This window comes from Vombatus ursinus, unplaced genomic scaffold (assembly GCF_900497805.2).
Source record: "Vombatus ursinus unplaced genomic scaffold, bare-nosed wombat genome assembly UNPS02014810.1, whole genome shotgun sequence".
NCBI classification, from domain to species: domain Eukaryota; kingdom Metazoa; phylum Chordata; class Mammalia; order Diprotodontia; family Vombatidae; genus Vombatus; species Vombatus ursinus.
In genome coordinates this window covers 49,850,033-49,868,838 of record NW_020954588.1, presented here as the reverse complement: position 1 = coordinate 49,868,838, position 18,806 = coordinate 49,850,033, and the positions used below count along the sequence as shown (strand labels likewise).

Here is an 18,806-nt window from a genome sequence, read left to right as displayed (position 1 = left end):
GCCAGGGGGATGGAAGAAGGGGGAGGGAGGATGGGGGGCAGAGGAACATGCCAGGGGGATGGAGGAAGGGGGAAGGGGATAGGGGAGGGGTGATGGAAGGAAGGGGGGAGGACAGAGGTCGAGGAACACTGCGCGGGGTGCGGGGGCCTTCCCTCTCACTGCTCCCCTCACGGGACATCAGTCTGGGTCCCCGCACGAGCCCTGGAAGGCTAGCACTGCTCACGCTCCACGGTCCCTCTCTTCTCCCCCCCACCCCCACGGGGGGGGCCTTCCTCCGCGCTAAGCCTCCTGGGACTTGGAGTCCTCTCCCCCATCTCGGGCTACTCCAGAAAGCGCCAAAGCCTAGCAAGCCTCTGACGCCGCCGCCGCCTGAGACCCTGCCCCAGGCCCCGCCCATTTCCCCAGGGTCGTCCGGGAGAGGGAGTCCGCATGCGCACGAGGAGCGGGACTTCGGGAAGCGGGACTACAACTCCCAGAAGGCAGTGGGACTCACGCGACTGCGCAGTGGCGCTCCCGTCCCAGCACCCCACCCCCTCCTCGCTCCTCCGCCGCCCTGGCTTTTTCTAGCTCCAACTGCCGCGGGAGCCGGAGCCGGAGCCGGAGCCGGAGCCCGGGCTCGAGTCGGGGCCGCGCTGCCCCCGTCCCTGTCAGGCGCTGAGGGCCGAGGAAGAGGACCGTCATGGAGACCCTCGGAGGCGGAGCGCGCTGAGGCCTGGGAGCCCCCCGGGGGCGCTACGTCCAGGTACGGGGAGGGGGGAGGGGAGAAGGGCGGGGCCAGAGGGGGAGGGGGACCGGGTGGGGGGGGGGGGGGAGGGGGGGGCGACGCCCCCCAGGGGGTCCAACCCAGTCAGGGAGGGGAGGGGGACACAGCCCAGGAGAGGACGAGGGCCCCTCCCCCTATCGCTGAGCCGGGGGGGGGGGGGGGGGGGGGCGCCCCGGGGGGGGCGGGGGGTTTTGGGGGGGGGGGGGGGGGCCAGGGTCCCCTTTCCACCCGCCCGGGGGGGGGGGGGGGGTCCGGTTGTGTCTGTGGCAGCTGGTTCCGATCTTGGGGTGCAGCAGGCCCTAAAGGGGGGCCCCCAAGCTTGGAGCCCTGTGGAGGGGGGCCGCCTTCCGTGGCAAATGAGCCAGGTCCCCCGTACCTGGTTCTCTGGGGGGCTGTGCGTGGCTCCCTCCCCCCCTCTGTCCCCCCATCCCCTGCGCTCCTGGAGCCCAGAAGCCCCGTCTCTTCCTGCCTCAGTCCGCTCCAGGTGAAAAGCCCATTTCTGGTGCCTTGAAGACAGAATTCAGGGGCTCGCACCCAGGCCCGCGATCAGTCGGCTGGGAGACATGGCTCACCTGAGGGAGTTTGCTAACCAGGTAAGGGGTTTGGGGCTGGAACCGGATTGAAAAAACAGCCGCCCTTGGTAGAATCCATAGGCGTCCACGCCCAGCTCGAGAAGTCCTCCAGGTCAGGAAGAAACACTCGGGTTTTTTAAGACTCCTTAGACGTGGGTTTTAAAAACATCTCTGGACAGATGGAAGCGCATCTAAAATGCACGATTTCAGACTTGGCATTTGACCCCCTTCCCTTCTCTCTCCCCCCCCCAGAATTTACCTTGTCAGTAGCTGACATTTCTGTGGGATGAGAAATCCGCATCCGTGAACAAAGAGCTTTGAAGTAGGCAGGAAATTTTCGAAAATTGGGCTGCCAGTGATGTTTGTCAAGGGCGCTTGGGATGTGACTTTCTTCTTTTGTCTGACTTGGGCTAGGTTGCAGTCTTGTACGAGGAATGAGTGCTGCATTGTGGGAAGAATGAAACTTGGGGTGGGAACTGTGGGCTCACAGGTCGGTGTCCAGAGGACCCCGGCCCAAGTCGAAGCCGTGTTTGGGGTGGGCCTGGTGCCGCGGAGGCCGGTGTCACTGACTGTCAGAAGCAGGGACACCCCTGTCCTGTAGCGTGTCAGGTCTGGCTAAGCCTTGGGTTCTCAATACTGGGATGCTGTCAGAAGTTGGCCAGCCCACCCCGCCATCCTGGTTCTCCCAGCCTCCTTCCCTCTTCTGGCATCTCAGAACAGGGACAGTACCTTGACATTTGGGGAAATTAAGCTTATCCTTGGCCGTCCCCTTGTGCTTTTTCTCTCAGCGTGTGTGGTTCAAGTGGGTTGTGTGATCATTTCTGCTACAGAAAAGGAGAGCCGAACAGAAGCTGGGAAGGGGCCATCTGCTGGTGCCTGGGCCCTTTAAAACCCCTCTGCTGAGGTGGGGTGCAGACTCTCCTTTGCTTTTGACCCCACTCAGACAAGTGCCTCAAACATGTTTGTGCTTTGTCTGAACAAGGCTGATCATATAAAGATGGTACTGGTTTAGGTGATGGCGAAAGGAGAGTGACTTACCCCCTCTCACATGAGACTGAGCAGGGAAAGGTAAGGACTGTATGCACACTGGTGATACCGAAGAAGGTTGGTGGAGGTGACTGTTGGAAAGATAAGTAGAAATGCATTTTTATTGTCAATCAGAGGACACTTTTTTTAGTTAAACATATTTTTTTTTAAAACTTAATTTAGGGGGCAGCGAGGTGGTGCAGTAAATAGAGCTCCGGCCTTGGAGTCAGGAGGACCTGAGTTCAAATGTGGCCTCAGACACTTGATGCTACTAGCTGTGTGACCCTGAGCAAGTCACTTAACCCCGATTGCCTCAGCAAAAAGAAAAAAAAATTAATTTAGAAAGAGTTACTGAGTCCTTTTAAGAGAAGGAAAAAAAAGAAAAATGTGGAATGATGGTACCCTGTAGGTACAGGGTGGTTGAGAGAGGCTGTGTGGTCATTGTGTGTTGCTGAAGTAAAAAGACAGGCATCGGTCCCCTGGGCCTGGCCTGGTGATGCTACTGGCTATGGTTGCAGGTGAGGCGTGAGGGGCAGTGCTGACCTCAGAATCTTGGATTCCCCTGCAGAGCAGTGGCACACTGTGGAACCTCTCCCCTCCTCCGTGTGTGAATGGGGGTCCAGCTGTGAAGAGTGTTAGGGTCAGTGATCAGCTCTGGCAGAGGGAAGTGCTCCCCACCCAAGCCTGTCCTTTCAGTTTCTAGGGATTGCTGCTCAGGGTTGAGGGATCAGCAGTGGGCCCAGCACTGCCTTGGGGAGGGCTGTGCCCCTAAGAGCTGCTGAACAGCTGCCAGGTGTGGGCACCTCAGAAAGCTCATCCTCCCACCCCCAAGTCCTTCCACATGCTGTCCACTGTTCCAGACAGAATCACAATGCAATTGATACTCTTAATGAAGACGTGCAGTATCCCTTATATCCCTTAAGTGTTTCCCAGTAGAGCTTGGAGCCTGGGGCATAGCCCACTCCCCACGCCCCCACAGTTAACGATCACAGGCCTTTTAGAAGGGCAAGGAAGCCCAAAGGGTCCTCAGTGGGGCGGACGGGTAGTCCTACAGTGATATCCAGCAAGGAATTTAACGAATCTGGCAGGAAAGACTCCACCTCTGACTATGCCCTCCGTAAAGTCCTCTCCTCCATTGTAGCCAGGCCGCAGGGGTGCAGATGTGCGGTCCAGCTCCTGCCGTAATCAGCAGTATGGCCCCAGGCACCTCCCGAACAGGACAGTGGCCGTGGCTTCTGGTGTCCTGTGGCCATCCTCACAACCGCTAACCTTGCTGACCCCAGGCCTGTGTGGGCGACTTGTTCCTTTAGCCCCCTCAAGCGCAGGGCTTTTAAGCAAGGATCACGGCTTCTGGATTGGCCAGAGGCTGCCTGATTTGGCCAAAACAAACTTGGGAGCCTTTCCACTTGCACCTTGGCTCAGTCTTCTCCGTTCTGCAGAGTTCATTCGTAGGCCTTTGGTTGTTTTTCCGGACTATGGATCCGCACTGCCAAGCACCTGTAACCTGGGGCATTGAATTGGACGTGCCATTATCTGTTCTCTCGATCCTAGAGTACAAGTCCTCCGAGGCTGTGACCGAGTCTCCTGCTCTGCCCGCTCTGCCCTGAGCTGGGCGCTGAGCCTGTGGGTGCTGAACCAGTGCTTGATTTATTTTTCAGTCTGCAGTTTGATTTTATTTTCAGTTCCAAATTCTCCCCTTCCCCCATCCACTCATTAAGAAGGCAAGAAAAACAAAGGCCACTGCAAATATTTTTGGTCACGCAGAACTAATTCTAATGTGAGCCGTGTTAAGAAGGAAGGGAGGCTAACCTCCTCCACCATCATGGTCTCCAACTTGGCCATTCCCCAGCTCTTTGCCACCACGAAAAGAACTGCTAGTGGTGGCGCTTTTCCTCCTCCTTTGATCTCGCTGGGGTCCAGCCCCTGGAGCAGTTTTGCTGAGGCTGAGGGCATGCACAGCTTACTGTCTGAGCGGATACTTGGCTGATCTGGGTCGATATCTGCTCATTCGGGGTTGCGCCCTTCCAAGCATTTGTCACACTGTGTGCCTACTTGCCCTCTGGACCGGGGCCGCCCTGTTTTCTCCGGGGCAGCAGCTGCCGTCTGGGCACTGCAGACCGTCCACCTGGCTTAATTCTCTCCCTCGGCCATGAAGTAGCTAAGCACAAGTGCTGAGTTCTCTGAGGTCTTGTGGCCTGGCGGGAACGCCGATTTAGCTTAAGACGGATGGGGAGTCCTTTAGCCTCCTGCCTCCTAGGCCCTACTCTGCCTTTAGAAAAGAGGGCTTGGTTCCATGCCTGTGCATTCACCCCCAAGGCTCTGGGATTTGAAGACTGCCTGCAGAAGTGACCGCCTCTGAAGTCTGGGGTCAACGTTAACAGCGGATCTCTGAGGTGGTTTGTACGATACGGGCCCCACATGGGAACTGCATCTGAAAAGCTTGGCCTGGCGGTGCTATAGTACACTGGGCCTGAAGTCAGGAAGACCTGAGTTCAAATCCAAGTGGCCCTGGGCAAGTCACTTAAACCCTGCTTGCCTCAGTTTATTCATCTCTAAAACAGGACTTATAATAACACCTACTTCCAGGGTTGCGAGGATCAGATGAGGTAATCGCAGAATGCTTGGCCCAGTGCCTGGCACAAAATGAACGCTGCCTCAGTGACAGCTATTATTTTCCTCTCAGGACTCTCTTTTCAGCACCTGCAGTTCCTTTTGGATCTCAGTCCCATTTTTCTACACCCCTCGTTCCCTCATCTGTGACCCCGTCACTGAGACCTGCACCGTCCTGCTCTGGGCCGGTCGCCTCTCTGTCTCCCTGTTCTCCCCACACTGACTGGTTCTCGTTGTTCCCTTTGTCTCCCTGGCCCTGTTGCCTCCTCAGGACTGCAAAGCACAGTCCTCTTTGGCCTTTGCCAGGGAGGGGGGTGATGTGGAGTCCCCGCCGAGGCTGATGGCCTCTCGGAGTCTGATCATGACACCTGACCTCCCTGGAGAGGGGCTGAGTGGGTGCCCTTGGGGTGGCCCCGAAGAGCTGCTCAGTCTGGTGTGGTTCAAGGCCCCTTAATGACGCCCCAACCACAGCTCTTGGCACAAGGGGCAGTGATAACCTGAGGCGGCTGTTGGGGCTTCTCCAGAAGTGCACGGCCTCAGGGGTCTGAGGTTAAAGCCAGTGAGAGCCGAGGAGGCTGACGACAGAGGGTCTGTCGGGAAGAAGACGAGTCCTCTTTAGTCCTCTTTCATGGCAGCTCCCCGGCGCCTCGAGCACATGGGGTACACGCCCTTGGGGGCCTCTCCTTCTTTGTGCTGAGCCTCCCGTTCTCTGCAGGCCACGTGGGAGCCCAGCAATGCTCAGGCTGCCTTCCCTCCCACCCCAGCTCCCAGTTCTGCCCCAAGAGGAAGAGCAGGAGCCCCTGAGGTTTTGGGGAGCCCCCTCTCACTAGCAGTTTGGCTTTTTGCCTGAGAGGTCAGCTCCTTCACTGCCTGGCAGGCCCCGAAGGCCCAGGCCTCTGCTTGCCCCGTGTGATGGAGGGAGAGTCCGGCAGACCTCAGCCCATCACTACTGGCGAGGGGACAGCCGTCTGGTAGCGGCAGCGTTGGCAGGAAGAGGCCCCCTTCCTCAGCTGAGGAGGACACACTGTTCTTCTGTGAATGTGGCCAGGGAGCGCGACAGCGTGGCCAGAGACGCTGCTGGCGGCCCTTCTGTGCCTCAATGGGGAATCGGTGGGGCTTTGACCAGAATCTGCTCAGCCGGCTGTCCGTAACCCCAGACCTTCAGTGGCTCTCCCTTGCTACCTCGTGAGGTCTGAACTCTCACCCCAGCCTATTGCCCAGCCTTATCGCTTTACCTGCGCTCCCTCTCCCCCTGGACAGAGCAGAGGGCAGAGAATCCAGCCTCTGCATTTGACAGTCGAAAACACCGAGGCGCAGAGGGGAGGGGGCCCTCCTGATTCGAAGTCGCCCTCTCTCTGCAGCCCACTGTGGCTCGTTCCTGTAGGGTGGGTGCCCTTCTGCTCGGCTGGTGTTGGCAGGGTGCCTGATCTGGAGGTTACAAAGAGCAGAAGCCATAAATCCAGTGTGAGAAGGGGCGAGAGTAGACATGGCAGGTGAATGGCCAGGAGGGCAGAGTAATGTACACGGTGCTGAGATTGTGGGGGCAGGGTGGCTCTGTGAGGAAAGCTCTGGAAAATCTGAGTTCAAATCCAGCCTCAGGCGGGACTAGCTGTGGGACTAGCTGTGTGACTGGACGAGTTCCTTCCCTGTTGCTTGCCTCAGTTTCCTCATCTGTAAGATGGGGATGATTCTAGCACCTACCTCCGCAGGTTGTGAGGAACACAGGATGGCTGTCATTTCCCCTTTCTTAAGGCTGCAGATGTAGCGTCTCCCCTCCCTGTTGGGCTGTTCTCGGCTGTGGAATAGGAAGCCCGGGGTGGGGCCTCCCTCGCAGGGGGCTGCCCAGGACCCAGCTGGGCTGGGGGCGGGGTCCCGGCTGGCTCTTCCTCGGCGCGTGCCTGCTCTCTTCGTAGCACTCGCGTGTGGACCCCGAGGAACTCTTCACCAAGCTCGAGAGGATCGGGAAGGGCTCCTTTGGGGAGGTGTACAAGGGCATCGACAACCGCACCAAAGAGGTGGTGGCCATCAAGATCATCGACCTGGAGGAGGCTGAGGACGAGATCGAGGACATCCAGCAGGAGATCACCGTCCTGAGCCAGTGCGACAGCCCTTACATCACACGCTACTACGGCTCCTACCTGAAGGTGAGCCCGGGGCCGGCCCCGGCCTCCTTCCCGGGAGGCCTGGCATCCCACGGTCTGCGGGGGCCTGGGCATGTGGGGACCGATGGGTGTGGGCAGGTGCGTTCACTCTACTGATGGGAAATGTGCCCCGCTCAGGAGGGTCAGACATGTCCAGACCTCAGGGACCACCCTCTCTCCATCGTCCCCTTCACAGAAGAACCCCCCTCTCATGGTGCTGCCCTCTTGGGGAGTGAAAGCACGACTGAGTGAGGAGGCTCCGGAGATCACAGGGTCATCCATTGTGGACAGGAAGGGCATTTGGAGATCACGTGTCCAACTCTCCCTTCTCCCCCTGTTTTGGCGCTGAGATGGCACGGGCCCAGAGGGGAAGGGCTTGGCCCAGTCGTGGACGTATTTCTTTTCTTAGAGTGACCAGGGGGGTGTACAGTGTGTCCCATACAGCTGACCAGTGACTCCCTCAGTGTCCCCATCACTCCGGTTGGATCTAGGTCTCATCAGCGTCTGTCCTGTCTTCCTGCACCTTGAGAAAGGCCCACGTTGTGCCTTCTGACACCCCAGTTGGGTGGGTGGCTCTGGGGCCAAGAGTCTCCTCTCCCTTTCTTTGTTGCGTAGCACACCCGCACTCCAGTGTAAGCCAGACCTGGGCATTTTCCAAGACGGTCTGAGTTGCCAAATGTTACTTGGGTCTAGGACTTCTTAGCTTGGTAGATTTTGGGCTTTGTGGTGGTCCGCATCACCTCCACCGTTTTTTCTTTATGAGTGCTTAAGAGTCGGAATGACTATTATTTGTTCAGTTTAAGAGATTATACCTGGTGTGACATAGCAGAGAAGTGATGTTAGTGAGGAACGAGTTCTAAAAGGCTGGAGAGGGGATGGTGTTGGGCGGGACCCTCTTCCTGGTCGTGGGAGCCAGCAAGTGTCCTTTTTATTTGGAGGCCAGATTGCTGGGGGAGACCCTGGGGGCTTTCAGACACATTGGTGAACCATGCCACTCCCTTTCCCATTCCTTATAAATATTTTCCCCCAATGATTTGCAGAGCACCAAGCTATGGATTATTATGGAATACTTGGGTGGTGGATCGGCCTTGGATCTGGTAAGAAATTGAGCTCATTATGAACATGTATAATGTGGGTTGGGCACAAAAGAGAGATTTTACTGGTGGAGCAGGCCGCTGAGGGCCCAGGGCCACGGGAAGAAGGCACCAGACACGCCCTTTCACCTTGAACTGTTGGACAGCGTCATCGGCCCATTGTGTTCTGTGTGTGGCCTGACCAGTTTGTGCCCTTTTGAAGTTAAACTGGGACCACCTGTCTTTTAACATGGGACCTTCATACCTTCTAAGGCCCTGGGCTTTGAATCAAGTGGGGAAAACTCTCCCTGCCCCCCCCCCTTCACCCATCAAAGTGGCTGGGGCAAGGCCGCGAGGCTTCCGCTAAGGTGAAGGTCAGCATGGCCCTTTCAGAGCAGCCCTGTTATCAGCCGCCCTGGCTGTGCCATGCAGGTGTTGGGCCTGGGCCCGTAACTGAGGATGGAAAGCAAGGCCCAGGCCTTCAAAGGGGCGCCCAAATTCCTTGCTTTTACACATTTTCCATTTTTAAAATAAAGATTTATTAAAGTCTTTTTTTTTATGGGGAATATTCTTTTGTTGGGGTCCTTGAAACCTCATTTTAATTTGTCTCATGGTCGTATAGTGTCTGAGACTATGAACATGAACAAATCTGCCTATGCCATAATTCTTTCACGAGATGTTGCCTTAACAGGCACAAAATCCAGGGAGGCTGTAACTGGGCCGCCACAGCCTCCTCTGTGTCCTTCCGACTATGCTGTGTTCACTCTCTTCTTTTCCACGTTTTTTTGTTTTTCCACCTTCAGTTTCTCTTGCCTTTATCCTTCATGCTTAACAAGCGCCAAGCACCTACTGTATGCCAGTGGCACAGAGACAGTAGTCAGTAGACGACCCAAGGGGAGGGGAGGGAGGTGTTTACAGAGCAGGTGTCCACAGAGGACGTGGGAGGCAGTTGAGGGTGGGGCCTCGCAGTTTGGGGGAGTCAGGAGTGTGTCATGTAAATGGAACCCTGTTTGCTTGCCTGTAGGGGCTCAAAACCCGACTGAGGCTGAGTGGACTGGGGCCTTTCCTCACTGGGAAAGCTGTCTGCTGTCAGAGGGGACAGGAGGAGGACACGGGAGAAGGGGAGGGGCGTCCTGCTGCTGTCTCACTAGCAGCCCTGGGAGCTCTGAGGCAGGCTGGGGGTCTGGGGCACAGGATGCATTGTGGGCTGCTGTTTTCTCTGTCCTCCAGCTAAAGCCTGGGCCTTTGGAGGAGACCTACATCGCCACGATCCTGCGGGAGATCCTCAAGGGTTTGGATTACCTCCATTCTGAAAGGAAGATCCACCGGGACATCAAAGGTTTCCCTTGGGGAAGAGGGTATTGTGCGCTTCTTTCTGAGAGAGAAGCCCAGTGCATCCTGCAGGGTCTCGAGTCCGGCCCCAACTGCCCGGAGCCCCAGCAGCAGGGCTCCCGAGCCCTGACTGTACTTGTGGGCAGACCCTGGCAGAGAGGGCATCGAGGAGGGAGGGGCCCGGACAGGGTCTGACCTCAGAGAGAAAGGCAGCGAAGTGAGGGCCCTTTTGGAAGTTGCTAAATCTCAGTCAACGTTACGTTCATAGTGAGAGGGTTTTGCAGGCCTTCGGGTACGCAGTGTGTTTTTTGTTGCTAAATAACTCTTTGGAAAACCTCATGGCTACATAGATCTAGAAAGGAATACCAGCAGTTGTCCTGGTCTGGGAAGTTCCCCCAGTCATTTTTGCTTTCTTTTCATTCACGTCAAGGGTCTGAGTCGGGGCGGCCTCGGCCCTCGTGGACGCCCTTTGTAGAAACCCCTCGTAGACAAGGTGCCAGTGGAGGCCTCCCCGCCTCCTCGTGCTTTGCTACTGCTTTGGCTCCAGGAGGCCTGGGCTTTCTCTGACTCTGCCGCTAACATCCTAAGTGACCTCAGGCCACTCACTCCGACCTGCTGTGCTGTTTTTCTCATTTGTAAAGAGGGGAAGTGACCCCTGCCCCCTGACAGACATCAGGAAGATGAATGAGATCTTGTCTGAAAAGGACCATTTTTGTCCTTAGTCTGAAGTGGCACACAGTGATTGAATTTGGGGAAGCGGGCTATGCTGAACAGCTCTCCCAAGGGTGGGACAATGACGAGGACCTGGATGTCCTCCTTTCAGTAGAAAAGGCCATTTTGTGAGAAGGGAACTGACTGCTAAGGCCAGTGAAGCATTCTTGTGCGCTGACTGCTCCTGGCCGCAGGCTTTGTGGTGGGTGGGGGTCTTTACAGCAGGCAGAACTCCGAGTCCTGGAGAGGCAGTCTCCCCACTGGTCCACAGAAAGGGAAATCCAGAATCACTGAGGCTAAGAAGCCTCAGGGGTCTGAGGTTACTGGGCTGCAGAGCGCCTTGCAGGAAGAGACTTTGGGGTTAGTCTGAGCTTGCCAAGGACGGATCCTGGCCTTCCCAGCCTTGGGACGCCAGCTCCCTGGAGTCCCCTCTGCTGCCGAGCAGAGCTCTGGGCGGGGATGGTCTAACCCAAGCAGTCCGAGCAGCCATCTGCTTCGGGCCCCAGTTCTCTGAAAGAAGGGACCCTTTTATTAAGTTGCTTGGCTGAAAAAAGCGCCCCGCTCCCCAGCTCTGCCGTGTCTTTACACAGCTGCCAACGTGCTTCTCTCTGAGCAAGGCGACGTGAAGCTGGCCGATTTTGGTGTGGCCGGACAGCTCACAGACACCCAGATCAAGAGGAACACCTTTGTGGGGACCCCTTTCTGGATGGCGCCGGAAGTGATCAAGCAGTCTGCATATGACTTTAAAGTGAGTGGGAGGGGCGGGCCAGAGGTTGTGCCCCGCATCCTCTACCACGGCCTTGTTCTCTGCCCCCCAGACCCACAAGCCGTCTGCCTGGCCTCCATGGTCCTGTGGGGATTCTCGTTTCAGGCAGATATTTGGTCCCTGGGAATTACGGCCATCGAGCTGGCCAAAGGAGAGCCTCCCAACTCCGACCTTCATCCCATGAGAGTTCTGTTCCTGATCCCCAAAAACAGCCCCCCCACCCTGGAGGGGCACCACAGCAAGCCCTTCAAAGAGTTTGTGGAAGCTTGCCTCAACAAGGACCCTCGCTTCGTGAGTATGCGCCTCCCTCCGCCCCATGGGCCGCCCTGTTCGGGGTTTTTGTGGCGGCCGTGTGCAGGGGCCCCCCCGTGCGGGTGGGGCTGGTCCCCCATCTGAGCCCTTGTGCCCGTCCAGAGGCCCGCGGCCCGGGAGCTTCTGAAGCACAAGTTCATCACGCGCTACACCAAGAAGACGTCCTTCCTCACGGAGCTGATTGACCGATACAAGCGCTGGAAGTCGGAGGGCCGGGGGGAGGATTCCAGCTCCGAGGATTCAGACATGTACGCCGAGGGCCCCTCCTGAGGGGGGCGGGGTGCGGAGCGGGGGGCCCTCTCTCTCTCTAGCCCTATCCCTGGACCTCCTCGTGAAGGCGTTGTCTGCCCTCCTTGGACGATGGGAGACTTGAACCCTGGCTGAAGAAAAGAGCAGCAGCTTATGAGGAGCTGCCACTTCTCCTTGCTCTTCCGGGGGGGTCGGTCCCTGGCTCTCAAGTGGGAGGGTCCCCCCATCACATCTCCCCCGGACCTGCTATAACTGGAACATTGTCTTTTTTCCTAGTGACGGAGATGCGGAGGATGGTGACCAAGGCCCCATCTGGACTTTCCCCCCAACCATTCGCCCAAGCCCGCACAGCAAACTGCACAAAGGCATGGCCCTGCAGGCCTCACAGAAGGTCAGGCTTTCTCTGAGACGGGGCTGAGACAGGGTGGAGGAGGGCACGGAAGGTGGTCCTTTAGGTCAAGGCTGCGTCCCCTGGGGCCAGCACTGCCCTGCCGTGCTGTGGGTTCCTATGCCCTTCCTTAGCTCTCAACACTGAGCCACACCAGCCAGACTGGACTGCCTTCATGCGCACCACAAAGGCTCATGTTCACACTGTTCCTAGGCCGCAGCCCCTTCCCCTCCCTCTCAGCCTTCCCATGCTCGAGCAGCGCTTTCCAGGCCCAAGGTGGCCTCTCTGTCGTCGGCTGCCACATCCCGTCACAGCCCACCCAGAGCCCACAGGCTCTTTCAGACATCTCCACAATCTGCCATTCTTCTGGGTGTGTGTGTAGACATTTATTTTTGTCTTACAGTTATGCGATTTCAGCTGTCCCATCTTGCCTTCCACAGTCCCCTCTCCTGAATCTCATTTCCTTACACTAGAGGATCCTCGCTCTAGCAGCCAGTTTATTAGCCACCCTCCCAAAATGAGGGACCGTGCCAGCCACACCTTCCTCCAAGCCAGCTGAAACTCACCTTTGGAGCACATGAGTAGTGCGGTGCATAGAACCCTGGGCCTGGAGTCAGAAAGACCCGAGTTCAAATCCAGCCCTAGACACTTAAGAGACAGATTACCCCGGGCAAGTCACTTCACCTTTGTCCGCCTTAGTTTTCTCAACAGTGAAAGGAGTGGTTGTGAGGATCTAGTGAGATCACAGGGTGCCCGGCACCATTACTGCAGCCTCGGTTCTACTCACGGTGGCACCGAGCTGCTTCTCCTGCCACTGTTGGTCGCCATCTTGTCCGTGCTCCTGTTGGAGCCCAGAGCTGATGTGCCCAGGAAGTCAGGGTTTGGTCAGGACGGTTCATCTCTAGCGTCCAGAATGAGCGGTGCCAAAGGGAAGCTGCTAGTACAGATGACGTGGCTAGTCTGTCCGTAGGCGGAGGAGGGGGAGAGCAGCACCAGCCCCTGTGGCCTCCAGGGTCGCCTGTCGGGGGCGTGCCTCTGCGCTCTGGGGCCCCCTCCCCGCCGTGGCCAGGGTGCTCCTGGGGCCCTTCAGTTCTCTTCTCCGTATTTCTTCTTTCCTTTGCTGAATTTGACGCTGCCGCCTCCTGCTACCGTGTACTCGCGCAAGCCATTCCTCGGCCCGCCGCTGGTGTTCCCGCCTTGGGCTTCCCTCACCTGTCCCCCGGGTCCCCTTCTTCTCCTCCTTCCTGCCCCTCACTCGAGCTGCCTGGTTCCTGGCACGGAGCTGGACCCTGGGAGGAGAACGGGGCCTCCAGAACAGTCATAGCACAGGCTGTGTGAGGAGTTACGGGGGGTGTTACACCCCTAACTCCCCACCCCGAGGCAGGCAGGCGGCTGCCCCCTGGCTCACTGTGTGCTTCCTTTGCAGTCTGCAGAACCCATCAAACGTCAGCCACGGTCCCAGTGCCTTGCCACCCTCGTCCGGCCCGTCTTCGGAGAGGTGAGCCCTGTTGGGTGGGGAGCCCCTTGTCCTGCGCTCTTCCTGGGACGGGCGTGGTTGGGAGGAAAAAGAGAGCCCTGCCTTTGACCTGAGCATTTCTGCTCCTGCTTACCCTGTGGCAGAGTAGGGTGGGGGCAGGCTGCTGTCCTTGGCTTCCAAGCCTCAGCCTCACCCTGGGGCCCAGGGCTGCCCTCTGAGAGCAGGCCCTGGGGGCGCCTGATGCAAGACAGCTCCCATGCTTGGGTGCAGAGGCAGCGTCGTGGCTACGACCAGCTGGGAGATGGCTCACCAGAGCCACGGTGGCCATTGGCAGGCTCTGAATAAGCGAGGCAGGAGTGTGATGGGCTGCCCCAAGACCCAGAGCACGCCACTGAAACCTGCAGAACGTTCCTGCTGATGTCTTTTACCTCCTTAGGAGAAGAGGGAATGAAATGACAGGAGCTTGGGAAAGCTGGCCTTGACTGCAGGCAGGAGGAGGTGATGTTCCCCCGCCAGCTTTGCAAGGCCACCATCTATGTCGCCATGGGGATTGTGTGTGCAGGCGTTGCCCCATCACCAGTGGTCACCCATGCGGAGGGGAGGGAGGTTGGTGTGAGAGCAGCAAGGAGAAGCAGGTGGAGGGGGAGGAGGAACCAGGCCTGTTCCAACCAAATGGCTGATCAGGGGCTGAAAAAGAACCCCTTCAACTCACCTGAAGTGGTCTAGCTGTAAGACAAAAATAGATGTCTGCACACATGCCCAGAAGAGTGGCCGATTGTGCAGCAGCAGGAAAAAGTACAGCAAGCTTTCCCTCCTCCCTCCCCCCAAAAAAGAAAAGAATCTGGAAAATGCGCCAGGCCGAGTATTGAAGGGAAGGATCAGTCCTCAGGCAAGCTCCAGGATACATAGAAATATGCATTAGCTCTCTCGTGGTGGCAAAGAATTGAAGACCGAGGGAGTGTTGTTCCTCCATCGAGGAACGGCTGTGTTAATAAGAGTATGAATGTGATGGAATACTTTTGTGTTGGATGATGAAGAGGGTAGTTTCAGAGAAACCTGGGAAGATTTGTCTAAACTGATATAGCGAAGTGAACCATTTGTACAAGGACAACAGTATTGCAGAGACAACTTGCAAAAAGTTAGGACCTGGGATGACCGCCGCTGATTCCAGGGGACTCGTGCAGAGGCAGACCTTAAAGGGATGAAGGGCTCAGTGCAGCACGAATCCTCTTTTGTTCTCAAATGTGGCCGGTGAGGGAGATCAATAGCCACGTGAAAAAATGCGCCTAGTTAATTAGAGCAACTCTGGGGTGAAGCTCACGCTCAGCACATTGGTGAAGCTGACAAAGAGGGAAAAATGATAAGAGGGCGGGGGGCAGTTGTGGGGAAGCAGGCACATTACAGTGTACCAACGTGACAGAATGTCACTGTACCATGAGAAACGGTGGAAGGGACAATTTCAGAGAAACCTGGGAAGACTTGCTGTGAAGTGAGCAGACCCAGGAGCGCACTTCGTACAGTAACTGTAAGGAAAAGGGCTATCTGTTCCACATGCTACTTTCCAAGCTATCCTTGCTGTGCTTCCTTTCGAATGAACTTCTTTTCTCTTTTATGCATTTTTTCCTTAACAATTTTTCAGTGGCTCTTTCCCCCCAAATTACTGTTGCTGACCTCCCACTCTCTCCCTAGCTCCTTGCCTAAATGAAAACCAAGAAGAAGGAAAATCCCTTGTCATAAACAAGGATTGTCAAGCAAGACCCAGCTCACGGGGATGCACACCCAGAAGTGTCTCTCCCCTTTCTGTGCGCCCATCACCGCCCCACCAGGAGGAGGGGAAGGCTCCTCGTGGGGTGGGGTTTGAGTAGAGTTCTTGAGCCCTAGCATGCTGCTGTCCTTGCTGATCACCGTCCTCAGGCTCTTCTGACCATCGGCATCACAGGATTTCTGGGTCAACTCTTGTCATTTCTTGAAGTGTGGTCATTTTCCATCCATTTGTAGACCCCAAGTTCTAGTTCTCTTTCTGCTGAAGTTTGTGCCTTTCGTGGTCCCCAGCCCACTCTCCACTTGCTTCTCTGTGAAGGTGGCTGCTTCCCGGCCCCCCCAAACTGTGTGTGTCCTCTGTCTTCCGTTTCAGATAAGTGTGGGCTCACGGATGCCCGCCCCTTCCCCCACCCGCCCGTTCCAGCTAACAGAAAGGGCCACTTCTGCCTCCTTTCTCTGTTCTTCACTTGCACATTACTTTGACCCTCCCTTCTTTTTCTCTTCTTAAAACCCTCTGATCAGAACCAACTCCACCCCCACACGGGCCCTGTTTTTCTCATTCAGCCCCCTTATTATCCTTTGAAGACATTAGGTTCTGAAGGAATCCATCTCCCCCAACAGAATATTAGCACTACATCATCATCCTGTCCTGTAATTATTCTGATTGCTTAAGTACGTTTACCTTCCCGTGTCAGCCTTCCTACTCGGCTGTGGGAGGTCATCACACACCCTTGCAGGGCCTCTATTCCATTAACGGTAAGCTTTTTCACTTAGCCTTTAAGGGTGAGTTCTTTGTTGTGCGCCTGTGTCATCTGCCTGGGTATGTTGTATTCCAAGATCTTCTCCACTCATGGGTTGAAGCTGCCAGGTCTTGTGTGATCCTGTGGTTTCTTAGACTTTGGTGGCTTCTTTCTGGATGCCCACCACATGATTTAGTTTTTGTTTTGTTTAACATGAGAGCTCTCGATTGGGACTGTTAGAGTCCTGGGACTTGTCCTTGGGGGTTTCTTTCAACTGGTGATGCTCAGTGGATTCTTTCTCTTTTCAGTTTGCCCCCTGGTGCTCATAGGTCTGGGCAGTTTTCGTTAGTGATGACTTGAAATACTGTCCAGTCTTTTTCCTTTTTTTAATCATAGTATTGAGGGAGGCTCTAATGATTCTTAAATTGTCTCCCCATCACTGGTTTTCCAGGTTAGGAATTTTTGATAGCAGATACTTGACATTTTTTCTATTTTTTTTTTTTCATTCTTTTGATCTGAATGTTCCTTGCTATGTCATGGAATCATGGATTGCTCTGGTTTTAAAAGAGTCTATTCTTTTGGGTAAGATTCATCACTTTCTCTTCTAAGCTATTTGGTTTCTTTCTGTCAGAGCTTTTAATCTCATTTCATTTCTTCTAGGAATGAATGTAATCCTTGTGGAAAGTCCATTTTCCCCTTTGGTTCTCTGCTTTCAGTTGTTAAGGGATTATCCTTTGGGAATCTCTGGATCTGCCACCATTTTTTGCCTTGGTCAGTGTCTTCTGTGTTTACTCCTCCTCCCTCAGCTTTAATTCCTGACGTGGGGCTTCAGGGCAAGGCCAAGCTCTGCCTCTGGCTGCTGTTTTGGGCGTGTGAGCGGCCCCGCCCATTGGCCTCCACACAGACTTGTCCCTCCTGGGTCTCTGAGATTCAGAACTTTGGACTTTCCAGGCCTTGAAAGCCCAGGTGCCTGGTCTCATGGCACCGGTGCTCCTGGGACAGGCTTTGCTGGCAGCTCCCTTTCCTACTGATGTGGGTGATTTGACCGTGGAGGAAACCTGGGGCTGCAGTTTCTCCTTGGTGATCACTCAGTCAGGTGCCAAGTTGAGGTTGGCCAGACTTCATGTTCTACATACAGGCTGTTGGGGGCAAATGTTTTCATTAGGCACCTACTGTGTGCTGGCTGCAAAGGCACAAAATGAAAAGTCCTTGCCCTGTGGGAGCTCACACTGTGTTGGAGGTACTTGTTTTGGGCCAAGACCTATGGTTTCATTGGGAGGATGAACTTTGTCTGCCAGCGTGGGCAGGGCCTTCATCAGCCTCGAACGCTGCCTGGCACTGACGGGTTAAGTGACCTGCCTACGCCTGGGGGATGGTTCACCTGGGCCAAGAGGTGCCAAGAAGGGGAGGAGAAGGTTGTGTCTGTCATTGTAAAGCGGCTGAAGAGGCCGGTGGGGGCTAGTGGGGCCAGCTGGCCACGTGCGCCTCCCGGAGGCACTAGGGATTCACAGGTGATGGGCGAGTCCCTGTGTGGAGGAGGGTGGTCACGGTGGTGGGGGCGAGTTGACCTGGCCGGCTTGTGCTGCCTCCTTTAATCCAGGCAGTGCCAGGGAGGTCATGCGCAGGCAGACTCGGGAGCAGCGGGTCTCGTTCCCCCAGTAGCCCAGGGTCTTGCACGATGGACCCTTCCCCAAGCCCTGGCAGTCTGCCTGGCACGCTAATTGACTGACTTTGTGCAGCTCAAAGAGAAGCACAAGCAGACCGGAGGCAACGTGGGGGCCATGGAGGAGCTGGAGAATGCCTTCAGCCTTGCTGAGGAGTCTTGCCCTGGCATTTCCGACAGACTGATAGCACATCTGGTGGAACGGGTCCAGAGGTGAGTCACTCTGGAGCAGCAGTGATGGCAGGCCTGGCGTCTGTCACTGTGCCCCTTGGGGTTGGCCACCGGTCGGGGGTCTGCAGCTTCTGCCTCAGAGCTGTTGTTTCTCGCCGGCTCCAGCCTGAGCAGTCGTGGGCAGGATCCACAGAGCTGAGACCGTGCACGTTGCCAAAGGGCGGCTTTCTCCCCATAGGTTCTCCCACAGCAGGAACCACCTGACGTCAGCTCGCTGACAGGCGCCGGGAGGGAGGCCAGCGATGGGCCTTTCCCCGTCTTTCTAAGAACTGACCTCAGACCCCTCGGGTTCTGCATCCGGGGCCCCCGTTGCAGGCGCTGCCAGGCCGGGCTCCACAGCTGCCTCTGGACGTGTCACTTGGTGGAGAGCTGTTGTCGTTTTTGTCATTGTCGTTATTATTCCCGTTCTAAGCAAAGCTCGTGAAAGGCTGGGACGGTGCCTGCCCGTGGGGGGAGGGGCTGGGCACCTACAGGGTAGTGGGGGGGCGGTCAGGGCTGGCTGACTAGGTGCTGTCTGCCCGGCTCGCCAGGTACAAGCTGAATTAAGCGACTGGTCTCTGCTCAGTGATGTTCTGGGAAGAGCTGGAACCTTTGTCCGGAGCCTGGCACTGCCCTGTGCCCTCCCTCTGCCAGGATGCCAGATACACGGTTCCTGGTAAGAGGGGCAGGAACCCCGTGTGCCCCCCACCCCTGCCCAGCCCAGCCCTCAGACTTTGTCTTGTTTGTGATGGTAGTTGACACCTTTGTGGTATTTAATCAGGCCCCTCGTGTTCCTCCCATGCACGCCAGAATCACTCCAAACGTGGGGGTTTTGGTGGTGGTGGTTTGCTTTTTTAAAGAATAAGAACCCTCACTTGTTTCCTTCAGTATTCAAAGATGTTGGTTTTCAAAGAGCATTGAAAGGGACCGGCCACTTTCAATAAAGATGACCTGAGACCATGTGGTGGTGTCTGCTGTTTCTCCTCATCGAGATCTGCTAGGGAAGGGACCC

General features: G+C 56.2%; 1 protein-coding gene across 1 annotated transcript; it reads left to right on the top strand.

The window, feature by feature from the left end:
* Positions 1 to 635: 635 nt before the first annotated feature.
* On the top strand, positions 636 to 18,756 carry STK25 (serine/threonine kinase 25). The gene is made up of 12 exons (XM_027875774.1): positions 636 to 742; positions 1,238 to 1,356; positions 6,885 to 7,115; positions 8,153 to 8,209; positions 9,416 to 9,524; positions 10,819 to 10,976; positions 11,100 to 11,285; positions 11,409 to 11,554; positions 11,832 to 11,946; positions 13,370 to 13,441; positions 17,661 to 17,797; positions 17,994 to 18,756. The coding sequence occupies exons 2-12, from the start codon at positions 1,327 to 1,329 to the stop codon at positions 18,031 to 18,033; spliced, it is 1,281 nt and encodes a 426-aa protein (XP_027731575.1). The 5' UTR covers positions 636 to 742; positions 1,238 to 1,326; the 3' UTR covers positions 18,034 to 18,756.
* Positions 18,757 to 18,806: the final 50 nt, after the last annotated feature.

Coding starts and splice junctions, on each gene's coding strand:
- STK25 (XM_027875774.1), top strand. CDS start 1,327: ATGGCTCACCTGAGGGAGTTTGCTAACCAG. Junction 7,116..8,152: donor ACTACGGCTCCTACCTGAAG/GTGAGCCCGGGG, acceptor AATGATTTGCAG/AGCACCAAGCTATGGATTAT. Junction 10,977..11,099: donor AGTCTGCATATGACTTTAAA/GTGAGTGGGAGG, acceptor TTCTCGTTTCAG/GCAGATATTTGGTCCCTGGG.